Source organism: Ceratotherium simum, chromosome 36 (genome assembly GCF_057802395.1).
Source record: "Ceratotherium simum simum isolate JZ-2026a chromosome 36, ASM5780239v1, whole genome shotgun sequence".
NCBI lineage: Eukaryota > Metazoa > Chordata > Mammalia > Perissodactyla > Rhinocerotidae > Ceratotherium > Ceratotherium simum.
Genome location: NC_141935.1, coordinates 9,111,184 through 9,128,652, shown reverse-complemented (window position 1 = coordinate 9,128,652; position 17,469 = coordinate 9,111,184). Strand labels below are relative to the sequence as shown.

Sequence of the window (17,469 nt, the reverse complement as noted above, 5' to 3'; positions counted from 1 at the left end):
AAAATTAAAAACATTCTTATAGGATATGTGTTTTGAAAGATAAAATGTTTTAGAACAATAGCTCAATTTTTTAAAACACTCCTATTCTGAGTGGCAATATGTAAGAAAATTTTTCACAGCAAAGGTGAGTCTTGACTAAGAACCCACTATTCTCTGGTCAAGAGAAAAAGGGAATATGTTCCAAGTCTAAAATCCCTTTGGATAGACCTAGAAAAACAAACTCATCCTCTAAAACGAGGAGATGCTATTAACAAACATTTGCTTAGTCTTTTAAAGTAACTGGTAAATCTACAAATGATAGAATACCATTTTAGCAGGCTTTTTTTCTCATTCTCTGAGATTTTGCAAAACCAATATAAAAATATTTTGGGAAATTTAGGGCAGAATTCCTGAATAAATTTGAGGATCTGACAGTTTAAGTGAGAAACATCTTTAAAAGCACAATAAAACTGCTTTGTTGTATTTACTGTAAGGGTTTTATTTAGTATTTTGCTGTCTGCCCCCCAATCTCTTATTTGTTCAAAGATTACTTTTATACCTCTATCTTTCTTTTAAAATTCCTTTCGACATTTTTATCTTCTGTTTCTTTTTCTAGTCCTGCTCCACCTGGGTAATAAAATGAATAACAGGAAAGTCACCCATATTTAGGTTTGGGATGAATCTTTTGCAGATTGCTTTTTTTTTTTTTTTTTTGTGAGGAAGATCGGCCCTGAGCTAACATCTGCCAATCCTCCTCTTTTTTGCTGAGGAAGACTGGCCCTGGGCTGACATCCGTGCCCATCTTCCTCCACTTTATATGGGATGCTGCCACAGCATGGCTTGCCAAGCAGCACGTCAGTGCATGCCCGGGATCCGAACCGGCAAACCCCGGGCCGCCAAAGGGGAGCGCACGCACTTAACTACTTGCGCCACCAGGCCGGCCCCTGCAGATTGCTTTTTGTTCCATATAGATTTAAGATCATATTTTTTCAAATTAATAATGGGCAGGTCTGTTGGAACAATAATTGGATTGATATATTCTCTCCCCAGATCAAGTTATGTCATATACCTTTTGTATTAGATGTTTGCAGAAATTTTGTGGCCTTTGAGTAAGATCAATTATTTAGCCTTTCTTTGCAATTATAGATGTACCTAGCCCTTAGAAAAAGAATTAACTGAATACTCTTTCAGAAAATAGCATGTCTCAATGCTTCTGTTTCCATAACTATAAAGACCTATATTAGAATCTTTTGTCTACTAAATACTTCCATGAGGTTATAGCATAAAAGGTCTTGTAAATAACTTGTATTCATGTTCAACATTTTTTTTAATTGGTGGATTTTTGTATTTGCTTTTGAAAAGTTATTATGAAGTGAATTTAAAAATTAATCCTGTGGTAATATTTTTCATGTAGAAAACTAATGCAGTGAAGCATACTGTTTGAATAAAATTATAATAATTGACAGGTTTTTCCTAAACCCTGAAAATACTAAATTATATTGGAAATTACTAGAAAGAAACATAAACTAGAGTTATGTTGCAAAACTCTATTACTGAAATTAAGGTGAGAATGAGTTTTGTACATACAATGAAAATATACAAAAGCTGTTTCTGAGCCTAAAGAGATTTTTCCCTTTGCTTCTATTTAATTTAGCACCACCATGATTACTCTTAATTTTATGAACACAAGTGATAATATTTAATTTTAAAATATATTTAAATTTCTGTACTTTTAGAAGTTATCAGAATCTGTGCTTGAACAAAAGAAATGGTAACTTAGCTATGATTCTGCTGGTTTCACTTAATGAACACTTGGATTGTTAAGGGTAGTAAATGAGGTTAAATAAGGCCTTGTTATTTTATATACCATTACCATATAACTGATAGAATATTATATCAATACAAACATTGTATTGAAACTTCTGTTCAAATTACTTGTTAGGCTTTGTTTGCAATTAAACTGTTTAGAATCCATACACAGCCAAATTAAATTTAAAATATTAATTAATAGTAACCAAGAAAAAATGTCTTTGTTGCACTGTTATTCTAAATATAGTATGGTGTGATGACGTAACTTTTGTAATGCGTTTGAGTTATATTTTCTTCCTTTTATTGTCAGCTTCTGATGATGAAGAAATTCTCCAAAGTGATGATATATGAAATCATCATTTTTAAAAAATTGGTTGAGGAAGAATTGTTATAGTCTAGTTCTAAACTCTCCATTTGCTTTATATAAAGGCTTTGATTTCCATAATTGACCACTTGATGAATATTTAAATTACACAAAATAATGCCTGCATAGAATAAAATTTAAGTATGCAAGAGCCTTAAAGTGAAAAAAATGAACCTTCTGACTGCCTTAAAATATGACTAGCTCTCCAACCCAGGCATACTAGTTACTTTCCATTGGGTCTGTTCACTAAGTAATGCCTTAATAGCGTTAGTGTTTCTGAAGTACAGAACTCAAGGGGTCTTCTAGAGCTTTCGCTTTTACATAATGAATGGAGATTGAACTGTTAAGTTTTAAAACCTGATTGTACATTAGCCGTTTAAGCACCCATTAACAGGATAATCTGGGTACACTGATGTGTTACACATACAAGACTGTTAACATCAGTAATACTTTGTGGTAGTTTAAGGTTTTTTATTGTTTTCTATAACATTATCCGAGAAGCTGGACTTTCTGTAACATGATCTCCAAGGACCAAGTTGCATGTTTAAACACTCTGAATGGAAAATACAGTTGTACAGTTCCAAAAATGATTAATTTTTTAAGGGAATTTTTCAAGGCAAATATTTTGTGTCCAGCCTACAAGCAAATTTATTCAAAGAAGTAAATATAGTTGTAAAATCGCGACTGTTGTAATAAAAAGTATCCAGGCCAGTGATTTGTTTAATTATATTCACATTTTTACATTCACTTTGCCTTTCAAAGCAGGAATATTTTATAAAATTGAAAGAAAACTAAATTGTCAAGCTGGTGCTTAAAAGTATATAAAGTTTGGTTTATAACAAGTTTCATTTCAAAGGAAAAGACTCTGAAAGGAGGGGCGGGGGGTTTCCCAGGTCTGTTGATAAACTCACTGATGCTTTGTCGAGTCTTCCAAGTTTTCACTGTAAATGATATACCTAACAATGTAATTTTGCTGTTTTCTGATAGCAAATGGATGAAATACTAATGTATTAAATTTATTTCATGATAAAACAGTTTTCACCGAAACTGTGAACTCTTGATTTTCTCTCCTTTCTAGCCTTGCAAAGTACCATACTGAATATAAATCATTTTAGACATGGAGTGCAGGTGGGCACTATGTGAACTGGTTCTGGTTAATTGTATTGTAGAAATTGATAGACATACCAAATAAACTCTATGCACATCAAATAATTGTCTTTTTATTCTTTAAAGAAATAAGAACTTTAAGTTTATAATATGCCTTATAAAATCTAAGGCTCTCATGTGGGCCAGGTGGGTGGCGTAGTGGTTAAGTGCGTGTACTCCGCTTCGGCGCCCCGGGGTTTGGAGGTTCAGATCCCAGGCACGCACCGATGCACCGCTTGTCAAGCCATGCTGTGGTGGCGTCCCATGTAAAGTAGAGGAAGATGGGCACGGATGTTAGCCCAGGGCCAGTCTTCCTCAGCAAAAAGAGGAGGATTGGCAACGGATGTTAGCTCAGGGCTGATCTTCCTCACAAAAAAATAGAAAAAAAAAATCTAAGGCTCTTAATATTTCAATAAGATGAAATTAAGGTTCAATAATTAACATTGGCCTTATAATGCCTCTAATTGTATATACCTATAATTATTTAAAATATATGTGATTGGGGATTTCAATTACAGGATCAAAACAACTGGAGTTAATCAAAGTGCATGTTCTTGAGTTTTAAAACAGGATTCTTTTGTGAAAAAATTTACTCAAAGTTGCCTTTGGGAAAAGTTATGTTAACACCAAAAGTCAACTATGCAAATAAAAATATTTTGTTTCAGTACCAATTTGCAGAAATTTCTTTTCTCTCAGAATTCCCATAAAACTTTTCTGAAAAGTTATGAGATCTGAGCTGTAGGTTATGCAGAAGGGTGAGAGCAAGTTACATCAGAACTTACCTACCAAAATTTTGACCATTTGGTTGATTTTATAGTTCTCTTATGAAAGATGACAAAGTCAACAGTTTTAGGGAGAAAGGAAGATTACAAACTATACATTTCTTGATAGATGAAGAAAACTAGACTTAAAAAATTTTTAACAATATTAAACCTTATCAAGAAACTTTAAAAAATATTGCTCAAATGATATTTTTTATAATATTAGTAAACAATAAAGCCCAGATAAATTTTTTTAAAAGACTTCTTTTTTTTTTAACAGCTTTCAAGCTTCCCACTTAGTTATTGTGGCAATTCAAGTGTAAATTGATTAGTGATAAAATGAGAAAACAAATGGCCCATTTTTTTAATATTAATGGGCTCTCACTTAACAGTTTCTTTCAGAATTTAACATTAAAAATAAAATCAAGGACTGGAAAAAAAGATAACATTACTTTTTCTTAAACTAGTCACCATTCTCTTTCTAGCCTATGGTTCTGGAAAAAGAGCTGCCGAAATAACTCAGACCTAGGTTTTGGTTTTGATTTTGGGTTTTTTTTTCTGAGGAAGATCAGCCCTGAGCTAATATCCACGCCAATCCTCCTCTTTTTGCTGAGGAGGATTGGCCCTGGGCTAACATCCATGCCCATCTTCCTCCACTATATATGGGACGTGGCCTCAGCATGGCTGGACAAGCGGTGTGTCGGTGCGCCCAGGATCCGAACCCGGGCCACCAGCAGCGGAGCGCGCACACTTAACTGCTACGCCACCAGGCCGGCCCCTCATACCTAGTTTTGTCTTAAATTTATATTATACTTTTATCCAGCTGTAAAGCGTCGTGTTAGGGATTGAATGTGTCTCCCCCAAATTTTTATGTTGAAACTCGAATCCCCAGTGTGATGGTATTTGAAGATGGGGCCTTTGGGAGGCAATTCAGTGTTGAGGGTGGAGCCCTCCTGATGGATTAGTGCCTGTATGAGAGGTGAGAGCTCACTTTTTCTCTCTGCCCTCTGCCATGTGAAGACACAGCAAGAAGATGGCCATCAGCAAACCAGGAAGAGCCCTTACCAAGAACCAAATTAAGCTGGCACCTTGATCTTGCACTTCTCAGCCTCCAGAAATGTGAGAAATAAATATTTGTGTCTAAACCATCCAGTGTATGGTAATTTGTTACAGCAGCCTGAGCTAAGACATGGAAAAGGAGAAGAAATGGAAATCCCCCTAAAATCTTAGCTAACCCTGATGGGTCCACAAGAAAACCATATTTCTGAGCCATTGGGATTATAATAGCCATTACATATTGAGTGTTTGCGCTGTCTATACCGAGCACCATGCTGTGTGATTGACATTCTCTCCATTTCTCAAAGTAAATACTAAAGGAAGATGGTATTATCCATATTTTATTAAAAAAAACTTACAGTTCTAAGAGATTAACCTACATCCTGGTTACACCTAGTAAGTGTGATTAGTGATTTGAACACCTCTGTCTTGTTCTAATAGATACACTCAATGTAAGTACCAGTTATGATTTTTTTCCCTGAGAATTTAGTGGCTTGTTTTGTTCCCCTATGCAAATCCCTCCCTGTTAACTGTAAGCTTTGTAACTAGCCTCTGCATAACCAGTTAAAACTAAAGCTCTTGGTCATCCAGGATTGACATGTCAGCAGGGCAGCTGCTCAGTCCTACAAGACTGCCCCCGACGGGCCGGCTCTGTGGCTTAGCGGTTAAGTGCGCGCGCTCTGATGCTGGCGGCCTGGGTTCGGATCCCGGGCGCGCCCCAAGGCACCGCTTCTCCGTCCAGCGCGAGGCCGAGTCCCACGTACAGCAACTAGAAGGATGTGAACCTATGACATACAACTATCTGCTGGGGCTTTGGGGGGAAAAAAATGAATAAATAAAATCTTTAAAAAAAAAAAAAAAAAAAAAAAGACTGCCCCCGAGAAGCCCACTTCAGATGCCAATCGCAAGTCCAGGTTGTTACTTGTGCTTTTGACGGACCGGCTGTAGATTGGCGGTTCCAACGACCTCTTCCTTGGGTTCAATTAATTTGCTAGAGTGGCTCACAGAACTCAGAAACATTTTACTTACTAGATTACCAATTTAGTATAGAAGGATCTAACTCAGGAACACTCAGATGGAAGAGATGTCTAGGGCAAGGTGTGGGGAAAGGGCAGGGAGCTTCCATGCTCTCTAGCATGTCACTCTCCCCGGATCGCCACGTGTTCACCAACCTGGAAGCTCTCCGAAGCCCATCCTGTTGGGTGTTTATAGAGCCTTCCTTACATAGGCATAACTGATTAAATCATTGACCATTGGTGCTTGAACTCCATCTCCACCCCTCTCCCCTCCCGCAAAGTTAGGGGTATGGCTGAAAGTTCCAACCCTCTAATCTCAAGGTTGGTTCCCCTGGCAATTGCTCCCAACCTCAGGGGCTTTCCAAAAGTCACCTCATTAACATAATAAAAGACATTTTTATGGCTCTCGTCACAGAAAATCCAAGGGTTTTAGAAGCTGTGTGCCAGGAATGGGATGAAGACCAAATATATGATTTATTATAAATCACAATATCACACAAGGTAATAGACTTCCTCTACTCTGTGACAAAGAATTTACAACATAGCAAGCATGTAAAATTTCTCATGACATAGGGCAAACTACAGGACTAAAGGACATCCCATTCTCTGCTCCATTCCAGAGTTAACTCAGCACGAGAATAACATAGTCCAAATTCTTGCTTTACGAAGGTCTCCTAATGGCAGTTTAATAAGTCCATGGAGGAAGCATCATTGATGGCAAATGGCCAAAAAAGCCACCAGCTGTCCTCTGTAGGACCATCCCAATTCCCTGGTCCATCTTGACCAGAACGCAGAAGCATTCCGCTTCTCTTAAAATCCATTTTCCTCCCACCGCTAAGGAAGAGTTTTCTCTTCCCAATGTCTGGTAATCTGCCCCATGTGACTCTGTGGGATCAGCTAGGAAAATGCTTCTTAGGCACTTAAAAACTTCTTGTTGATAGGAAGCTGGAAATATTGATTTGATTAATAGAGTATCTAAAGTATTTTCAATTATTCCAAAATAAGACTGCCTATAGGAGAAATCTTTTTGTGTGTGTGTGTGAGGAAGATCAGCCCTGAGCTAACATCCATGCCAATCCTCTTTTTGCTGAGGAAGACTGGCCCTAGGCTAACATCCATGCCCATCTTCCTCCACTTTATGTGGGAGCCCTCCATAGCATGGCCTGACAAGCAGTGCCTCAGTGCACGCCGGGGACCCGAACCGGGGGCCGCCAGCAGCGGAGACCGCGCACTTAACCACTGTGCCATGGGGCCGGCCCCAGGATAAATCTTGTTTGCTAAGTTTATCTGAAAATCAGTACGAATAGTATTCCCAGTCTCAGAACTGAAGAATATCTATATCAGAAATTACTGTAGAGGGGCTGGCCCCCGTGGCTTAGCGGTTAAGTGCGCGCGCTCCGCTGCTGGCGGCCCGGGTTCGGATCCCGGGCGCGCACCGACACACCGCTTCTCCGGCCATGCTGAGGCCACGTCCCACATACAGCAACTAGAAGGATGTGCAGCTATGACAATACAACTATCTACTGGGGCTTTGGGGGAAAAAAGAAAGAAAGAAAGAAAAATTATTAAAAAAAGAAAGAAAGAAATTACTGTAGAGAAGTCACTCTAACCTCCCGTTCAACCTGGATCCCTTATAGAACATTTCCACCAGCCATTCAACACATTCTGGAAAGCAGAACTCTCCACCTCACAATATAACTCAAGGACGTTTCTGAACTCTTTCAAAAGTTCATCCTCATACTGAAATCTTCCTTCTTTTCATTTCTGCCCATAGGCACAGTTCTGTTCCCTGGAACTACTGAGTCATTAAACGAGTATTCTGGTTTCTCTGAAATAAATAAATTTCATTCCATCCTACAAATTTAATATACTTCTCTTACTCTAGAAGTAAAAAGTGTGAAGCCTTGTCACAATATAGTACAAGGATATGCCTAAGTTCACAGCTGTGTCTGTGAGAGCCTTACATCTTACATCTTAAATGAGTCCTCACCACCAAGAGCTATAAAGGTAGGAAGTTAACGCCTTCTGAAAACTAAGAAAAATAAAGAATCCCAAATGCTTACCTTCTAGCTCTTGGTTGTAAAATTCACATATAAATCCCTAATAAAACACATTCTTATCCTTTATACAAGTCGACTCCTTCAGTTCTAAATAGCGTCCCTTTTGCTCAAGAATCGGCAAGTAGGAAGATGAGGTTTCCACAGTGATTTATTGTTCATTATTCTTACGTTTTCATGAAGATAATTCACATATTTCAAACATCCTCAAACATTTAAAAGGCATTATCACTTTAAATAACTGACACTTGACTAGCAAAGTTATGAGCACCAACATCACTAAAAGTCTTTCCTCTTACTTTTTTTTAAATAGCACTGATGAACCAGTGGAAGCAATTTCCCTTCTTTGTGAAGCCTATGAGTGTCAGTTGCGCCTCCAATAAAAGTTCCGTTGACAAATATTCTTGGCACCTATTGGATAAACAAAAGATTAGGTATCACCCTGGTGTCAGAAGTATAAGACCATTTCACAGAATAATAGCAGATGCTCACACTCTGGGTACTTTCATGGGCCTGGCACCATAGTAAGTTCTGTCACCAATTACCTATTTAAGTCTTTACCTAAACCCTTACTATTTTTAGCTTCATTGTGGAGGAAAATGAGGCACAGGAACTTGCCCAAGATCACAATGAGAGCAAATGACCAAACCCGGGACAATCTGACTCGCAACACCTTCCTCCTAATCGCTATGGTATATAAAAGGCAAAATAAAGCAGTCTCTATTAATAGTGTTAAAAAGGTTCTTTGTTACAGTTGTTTACTGAAGGCGAGGGGAAGAACACACTATAAGCTTCTTCCATGCACATATAAACAAGAAGGAAAATGGTGACCCTGTATGTTTTTCTGATAATGCATATTATGGAAACATCTACAGATTTCAAGAATCTAAAAACATGGAGCACTAAAGCACTCCTCTTAGCACAGTAACTCAACACTGACCCCTGGTCTGTACTGTCCAAGTAAAGGGAGGAAGGATACTTCTTCATCCTGAGGAGAGCTCCAGGAGGACCTGAAAGATTCACGGACAAGCACTCCTGACAACACCATTACCCCACCCATGCCAGTCAAAACACACACACATGCGCGTGCGCACATGCACACGTGCACACACGCGCACACATGCGCGCACAGAGCAAGAATAAAAATAAAATGAATCAACACTGCTGTTTCCTATTCTATGAATCTGGTTCCCAGATCTGCCGTCTCCTTAATCGATATAAGATTATCAGAGTATGCCTGGCTCTCTTTTCCCAACACGAGGGTCTAGGTTCTAGGTGATCCAGGTCACCATCTATTTTGGGGAAAAGCACCATCAAGGATATACTCACGGTTCTTTCACCAGTCATCTTGTAAAGAGCGTCTTGAAACTGGCTTCCATATTCGAGCATGTCCAATTCCACCACTTTATAATTAACATTTATGTCATGGAAAAGTTTTTTTGCCATCGTACAATAAGAACAAGATGTTTTTGAGAAAATCACCACGCAATTATCAGAAATTGTTTCCTGAAGTAAAACAAACAAACAAATCATTTTAATTCTAGACATGACGTTTGGAAAGAAATCATGATAGAGTGGAAAGAGTGTGGATTTTGGAGTCTCACGATCAGGGCTCAAACTAAGTCTCCATCATCTATTTTCTCATCTGTAGACTGAGGACAAAATTACTCATTTGAAAGGAACATTATTAGGAAAAAAGGATGTAACAGAAGGAAAGTGTTGGCATGGAGTAATAAAAATAATCATAGAAAATCCATATACAGCAAACACTTCCGTGTGCCAGACACAATTCTCAACACTTGACCTTTATTAGCTCATTTAAACCTCACCACAACCGTGAGGTAGGTCCTAGTATCATCTCCACTTTGCAGATGGGGAAAGCGAGGCCGAGGAATAAGTTACTCATGATCCTCAGCTAATAAGTGGGAGAGCTGGGATTTGAACCCAAGCAAGTCTGGCTCTACAGTCCACACACTTAATCTCTGTTATACTGCTTCTTGAATATTCAGTAAGTGTTTGAGAGTTAAGCCCTCACCTTCCTTAATTTTCATTTTATTTATATAATTTTTTTTCCCCCAAAGCCCCAGTAGACAGCTGTATGTCATAGCTGCACATCCTTCTAGTTGCTGTATGTGGGACGCGGCCTCAGCATGGCTGGAGAAGTGGTGCATCGGGGCGCGCCCGGGATCCAAACCCAGGCCACCAGTAGCGGAGCGCGCACACTTAACCACTAAGCCACGGGGCCGGCCCGTCACCTTCCTTAATTTTCAATGGTGAGGACTGATGTATGGTTTCTCTTTGAAATGGAAGGATCTCACTGACCCAGGTATAAAGAACAGCTTACCCCTCAACTTCCACTCCTTCCTGTATATCTTTACAATGAAAAAACTGCCATTACTGTACTGATAAGGTATTCTTTATCGTTGTTCCTGGAAAAGCTACCTCCAGAAATGCTGATCCGACAGGGTTGAGGCAGAGGTCGGAAACTGTTTCTTTCTTTCTTTTTTTTTTTTTTGGTGAGGAAGATTGGCCCTGAGCTAACACCTGTGCCAATCTTCCTCTATTTTGTACGTGGGACGCCACCACAGCACGGCTTGATGAGTGGTGTATAGGTCCGAGCCTGGGATCTGAACCCATGAACCCCAGGCTGCCGAAGCATAGCACACGAACTTAACCACTATGCCACCAGGCCGGCCTCAGAAACTGTATTTTTTTAAAACCTGTCCAGATGATTCGAATGATATCAGCCTTGTTTGGAAACTACCCTCCAGGCCTTTATCACCAAGACCATGAGACTTTGCTATGCATGTGCATTGCCTATGAAATTTGTTTTGTGTCTTTGTTTCTAAATATATGAATGTCCAGGTCCTTCAAGAGATTCTGAATGGAAAGGTCTAGCACCCAGGCATCTGTCTAGGTTGCTGTTATGTGGGGCATAAGTAGCACCTTCAAGAAGGACAAAAATAAGAAAGAAAACCCAGGCAAAGTGATTCAGAAGTTATAGCCGCCCTTGGGTGTGAGAAGCATTCTAGGTCACAGTCTACCTGTCTGCAAGGTGGTCTGTTCTTATGCTTTCTCTTCTGCTTACTCATAATATTTAGTACACAAGTCTATCTCAGGGAGAGTCAGCCATACCAGAGATGTCTTAATGAATCCATTTTCTAGATGAGAAAACTGAGGCTGAGCGGTTCACGCTACCGGGATTGGACCCAACCTGTCTCAGCACCACAGCCGGTGCTCTTCCCTCGCTGTGCTGCCTCAGGAAACAGGCACACACTGAGGCCATCATTCACAGAGCGATGGGCATCCTGGGAACTGACACACAGTACCAACAGTGATGGAGAGCTTCCAAAGTGAGCTGAAACTCAGGATGACCATGTCAAAGTTCCTTGAACCCTCCTTCTCACCTTTTCTCAACCTCATCCTTGCTAAATACTTCATGATTTTGTATTTTTATTTTAAAAGAGGCAACTCTCTCATGATAGGTTTCTAGCATTGCTGTTAAATTCAACAGCTATGAGTGAATACTTTTTTCGCCAGATAAATTAAAGGCAGAAATACATATGCAACGGTGGTTGGTGGCAAAGAACAGAGAAAGAGAACACGAGTATGTCTTGTACATGGCAAGGAAAGAAAACCATACACACGAGAGACATTTTCTGAGGCAGAATTAACTGGACTTCGCAGTGAAAGAAAACGACAGAACACAGCAATGCACGGTATCCCTGAGAGGACCATTTATGGAGCAACCACTGTATACTAGGTTCCATGTTAGGGAAGAGAGTTGTTAAACAGCTTCCCAGGCCAAAATCAAATACTACTCCTGGCTAAGGGCAGCCCGACTGGTATCAACGTAGACCTGAGGTGGGTAGGATGGAAAGAAGCCACCAACTTCATACACCCAACTTAGAAGGAGTGAAGACTACATTAACAATAAACCTCATAAATTTTGACTACCAAAATGATCTAGAACTTTTTTGTCACATGGATTATTTTGTAGCAGATTTTAAAATATATAGTAATTTAGTGATTCATTTGCTGAACTATGTCAAGTTTGGATATTGAATGAGTATATTAAATGTGTAAGGCACAGGAGCCAGGTGGCATAGCGGTTAGGTGCACGCGCTCCACTTTGGCGGCCCGGGCTTCACAGGTTCAGATCCCGGGCACGCACCAAAGCACCGCTTGTCAAGCCACGCTGTGGCAGCGTCCCGTATAAAATAGAGGAAGATGGGCAAGATGTTAGCCCAGGGCCAATCTTCCTCAGCAAAAAAGAGGAGGATTGGCATCGGATGTTAGCTCAGGGCTGATCTTCCTCACAAAAAAAAAAAATGTGTAAGACACAATTCTTTTTCCACAGAGGAAAGTGTTCTCCTCCATCTCCCACATCACTCACTTGGATCTGATTCACAGGAGCAGTTGCTGACTTCCCCAAAGATGATGATGTGCTGTTCCCCATCCTGGAAGGAATTTTAAAAGTCAGTGAAGTTTATTAAATAACAAAGGTAATATATCAGATGAGATCCATTTCAAGGAAACCTGATATGCAAATATATATCCAGACTTATGACCTAAAAAAAACAGTTTTACTTATTATCAGCACAAAATATCAGTTTACAAAGTATTTGTTTACTAAAACCAAAAGGGTCTGTGTCCTTCTCTAACTAGCCTCCCAATGCCTTGAGTTATTCGATAAAAGCACATTTACTGTGTTTAAAGCCTGGCACACTCTTATTTCTGAACACCAAATTTCAAAGACTGTCCTAATGATTGGCCACATGACCTGAGTGTTGGTTTAAAAAACTGCTACTTTCCATTTTCTTATTAAAACATGCCAAAACTCCATGAACACTCTGTGAAACAGAGAACCTACAAAGATTCAAAGATTTTGAGGAAACTAAGGTATGTCAACCACAACAATCCATAGCTCCCAGTGTCCCAATCGTAAAGTGGGAACAATAACCAATCCCACCTCAAAGGGTTTTGTGAAGATTAAATGAATTGATACACAGAAAACAGAAAAGTGCCTTGAACACAGTAAATCTTCAATAACATTTGACATTATTACTATTATTTCTTTTTTATACGGACCCTCATTATCTCCATATTTATTACCCAAAATCTAGCTGGTAGGAGCTTGTAAAAGGAGGCATTCATTGTAACAAGAAAATATTCACTAAAAAACTGACCATTTAATATCAGCAGATCTCTCTGCCTATCCCCAGAACGTTTCCCCATCCACTTTATCTTTCACGATCAGCCAGGCCCTACTGCATTGCTGGAACAATATCAAACACTGTGATGCAAACTAACTGCAGAGTGAAATGACAAATCTTGCAAAAGGATAAGATAATACAGCCTTCAAAAGAGAATTACCCGAATATCTAAGGATTAAGAGAGTAAGATAAAGAATCGAAACTTCAAATATTTCAGAAAATATTCCCCTTATGATTATGTTGCAAAACTCAAGTTCTAATAGAAAAACTTCTCCTTCCAAACACTTCATTCATTCATGGTGAGTGCACTTAAAATTTACATGTTGTTAAATATAAAAGTGAGCTACTTTTTATAATGTTTAGTTACCTTTTTTCAAAGGTACCAATCAAAACTTTTATATTTACCATATGGCATGAAATTTTAGTACTGTTTTAAGAATCCACTTTAAATGGCTTTTTACAGGTTATCCTTGGAGGATGAGCATCTGTTCTATATGGCCATGCCTGCACACTTAGAATAAGAATGCTCTAACAAACATCACTTTCAGTAATAACAAAGAGTTAGGGGCAGAAACTACTCCAAGGGAACATTATAACTCCCTGGTGTTTACAATCTATCCTTCTTTGCTTCCCAATAGATTAGCAATGAAACCTTTAAAACAAAAAGGGTCTGTGTGCTTATCTCAGGAAGGGGTTAGAAGCAGCCAGCTAGAGAGACCACAGCCAGCTTGGGAGGAGAGTAGAAGGAGCAGCTTTTAGAAAAAAGCAAGCTGGGCCGCCTGGTGGCGTAGTGGTTAAGTTCAGCATGCTCCCTTCAGTGGCCCAGGTTCGCAGGTTCAAATCCCGGGTGCGGACTTACAGCACCATCAGCCACGCTGCAGCAGCAACCCACATACAAAATAGATGAAGACTGGCACAGATATTAGCTCAGGGTGAATCTTCCTCAGCAAAAAAAAAAAAAGAAGAAGAAAAAGAAAAAAGCAAGCTGAGTTCCTGGAGCCTAAACCAGAAAAAGAGGTTAAGCAGCATTAGCCCAGACCTAAGTAGGAGCTTTGGTGGAATAAATCAGCAATCTATTTGGTTTATCAACTAAGAAAACAAGTCCTTTTCATCTCAAGTCCAGCATTTAATCATCATGCCCAAACCATGTACTATGCATTTGCATCTACTATGCATTTACTACTGAAGCAGGCGTTCCAGTAGAACTTTCATAGAAGAATGTTTTCTTGGGTAGCGAGAGGAGGAGGGAGGTGCATTCTGAAATATCACCCCCTTCGCTGCCAAATAAAAGAGAAAGCTCTGGAAGGCAACTTTTCCTTCAATTCTAGTTGAGCTCGATGAAACTCATCAGCTAGTTAGGAAACGGACATCAGTGGAGAAGCAAGTGCACAATAATTGGTTCACTTCAACACCTATGAAGCACCCACTAGTCATGCCGCCTTTATGGAGGGCCTACTATGTGCTAAGTAGGCAGAGTGCTAAATGCGCCAGGGACACATATCACTGGAGAAACACGGGATCCTCAAGGACCTGTCAGTCAAACAGTTACACCACGTAGCACCTTCCGAGAGGTTCTCTAGCTTAGCACAGAAAGTTAATCAAGAGTTCCCAGCGCAAAACTGGTAAGAGTTACCAGATCAAGCAGGTAGGAAGAGACTCCCAGACTGAGGGATGGATGCTCAGTGGCCGGCGCAGATCTGCGAGCTGGCAGGCCACCCCGTCCAGGCGCGCGGACACACGTCAGCCAAGGCAGTGGATCCTCCACCGCAGGCCTGGCGGCCGCGGGACATTCGAAGCGGGGAAGCGAGGGAAAGCAGTGCCCCCGCTCCAGCCAGAGGCGACATCAACACGAATAAGCCACAGTCCCTATCCGCAAAGACTTGGCCACTTAGCAGGAAGCGTCACCTTCACTTCCTGCAGCCGGGTTGCCAGGTTTAGCAAATAAAAATGCAGAACGCTCGATTACAATAGAATTTCAGATAGAGCGAGAAACTGTTTGTCTAAGTACGTCCCGTGCAACAGTGGGGATATACTTCGACTAAACAATTATTCGCTGTTTATCTGAAACCTCAATTTCTTGGAGCATCTTGTATCTTATCTGGTAACCATGGAGGAGGCCGGGGGGTTCAAGCGAACACGACTCAAGTATTTCCAACCTGAGAGTCACGGGATCCTCAGGTCCACACAACCGCGCAGGGCACCATGCTGTCCCCACCCTTCCCAGGCCCCCGCCTCCCCAGGAGCCTCCGATCGTTCCGACTCGGGGTCCACCCGGCGCGCGCCCGCCGCGCCCCGTACCCCGAGGCCGCCGCGCCCGCCGCGCCGCCGGGCGGGCCCCCCGAGGCGCTCGCGCTCCGGCTCCGGACCAGCCGCGTCCCCGCCCGCGCCGCGCGGCGCCAGGACATGGTCGGAGCAGCGGCCCCGCAGCGCGCGCAGGGCCGGCGATCGCCGCCCGGGACAGCGCGCCCCGCCCGCCGGGCCCCACTCGCCCCGCCCCGCCCCGCCCCGGGCTGCCCGCGCCGCCGCCGGCCGGGCCCGTCTCCCCCGCGCGGCCCCGGGGGCCCCCCGGCGCGCGGAGTCCCCGCGAGGCCCGCCCGCTGTCCACGGCCGTCCCCGCCCCCGCCGACGCGCCCCCTGCTGGTCTCCAGGGCGCGTCCCAGCCCCGCACCTGCTCCCTGTACGGTCAGGGACGCTAGCAAGGCTCAGTGCGCGGGGACCGCGAGCCACGTGCTGGCGACACAGGAAGACAGATGATGACTGTCCGAAACAGTCAAGTGCCTGAGATGTGGACTGAGCGCTGGCGGCGTCATCCCAGCTTCCTGTCGGACGGGTCCCTGTGCTGCTGCAAGAGGGGCCCAAACTTGTCATCTTAAAATGAGGCCGTTGACGGAGAACCCGTATAAATCATGGGAATGTTGGATTTTACATTCGGAGTTCAAAGAAACAAGTAATCCAATGTAGAACGTTCGTTCCGTAGAAAACGAAGATTGTTGTCAAAATAAAAATGAAATTAGAAAATAGGACTTAAAATAGCCTGGAGGTGTTTCGCTATGGCTTTGAAAATAGGCGAGTGCTGCCAATGATGATTGTGCCGCTCAGTCTCCGTAATAATAGCCCCCGGTGCGTCGCGGTGTAAGATGAGTGGGTCGGCCTTTATTTTTATTTACTGAGGACATCAAAATCCATTTGTTAAGGTCAAAGGTCAAATGGTGTGTCTCAAATTCTAAACAGTTATAGAACAATCTAGACTTTTTTTGATCCTCCATGCTCAACTAAGTTGAAGATTCATGTTGCCGAGTTACAAAATTAGGACTTCTGTTTCTGAGGATTCTTTTCCTACTTTCAAAGGAGCTATGTTTCATTACTTCACAAAAGGATGAAAAGTAGTTGCAAAAACAAATACCCCAAAACATGTGAAGTCATTCTTCATAAATCCAAAATTAATTTTAAAAACTAAGATGTTATCTATAGGGTTGTGGGGTTTTATTTCGTTTTGTTTTAATCAAAAGATGGCTGTTTAGGAAATTTACTGTGTTATTTTTGTTTTGAAGTGGAATTTTACCTTATGGTCTCAAATTGTTTTACAAAATATAGAGTATTATGAGGTGACAAAATCATGTCACAATTTAAAAATATAGTATTCATGGCCTGTATTGAGCACAGAATTCATTGGATAGATTTTTAAAATGGGATCCCAAAAATGAAAGTACTTCAGACAAAAGTGTTATGCCTGATTAAGGATAATATACTCATAATTTTTAACTTCTTTGTGCTTCATTGGGTAGCTAAAGAAGATGATTTTGAGTCATAATTGTGATGTCTACAATAGCACATTAAGAAATATGCGGGCTGTTCATTTACGTATATGGTGTGAATATCATGGGGATGGCCAGTATAGGTAGATCAAGAATACATTGGTAAATACAGCCTTATGAGTTCTGTAATTTTTTTTCATGAGTCCACATGATATCACTTAAAAGAATTGACATATCTTTAGACAGTCTTTCAAACTTGTTTTTTATTTCTTAAATTGTCAATTAAAGCTCACACATTTTGTTTGATGTC

General features: G+C 41.1%; 2 protein-coding genes across 2 annotated transcripts in view; one reads left to right on the top strand and one right to left on the bottom strand.

The window, feature by feature from the left end:
* Positions 1-5,213, top strand: part of RO60 (Ro60, Y RNA binding protein) — a 29,191-nt gene extending 23,978 nt beyond the window's left edge. Inside the window, exon 9 of the mRNA XM_087424355.1 lies at positions 5,080-5,213. Coding sequence (XP_087280481.1) covers positions 5,080-5,139 — 60 coding nt within the window. The 3' untranslated portion in view covers positions 5,140-5,213. The remainder of the gene's footprint in view (positions 1-5,079) is intronic.
* Positions 5,214-8,321: 3,108 nt separating this feature from the next.
* GLRX2 (glutaredoxin 2) lies at positions 8,322-15,820 on the bottom strand. Its single transcript, XM_087424353.1, has 4 exons — positions 15,703-15,820; positions 12,585-12,648; positions 9,518-9,694; positions 8,322-8,599 (listed from the first exon to the last, which is right to left on the bottom strand). Exons 1-4 carry the CDS (start codon positions 15,807-15,809, stop codon positions 8,468-8,470), a joined length of 480 nt encoding a protein of 159 aa, XP_087280479.1. The 5' UTR covers positions 15,810-15,820; the 3' UTR covers positions 8,322-8,467.
* Positions 15,821-17,469: the final 1,649 nt, after the last annotated feature.

Excerpts from the sequence above, each read along its gene's own strand:
- GLRX2 (XM_087424353.1), bottom strand. The coding sequence starts at position 15,809 with ATGTCCTGGCGCCGCGCGGCGCGGGCGGGGACGCGGCTGGTCCGGAGC. Across the intron at positions 12,649-15,702 it reads GCGGGCGCGGCGGCCTCGGG|GATGGGGAACAGCACATCAT; the intron begins GTACGGGGCGCG and ends AATTCCTTCCAG. Across the intron at positions 9,695-12,584 it reads CTCCTGTGAATCAGATCCAA|GAAACAATTTCTGATAATTG; the intron begins GTGAGTGATGTG and ends GTTTTACTTCAG.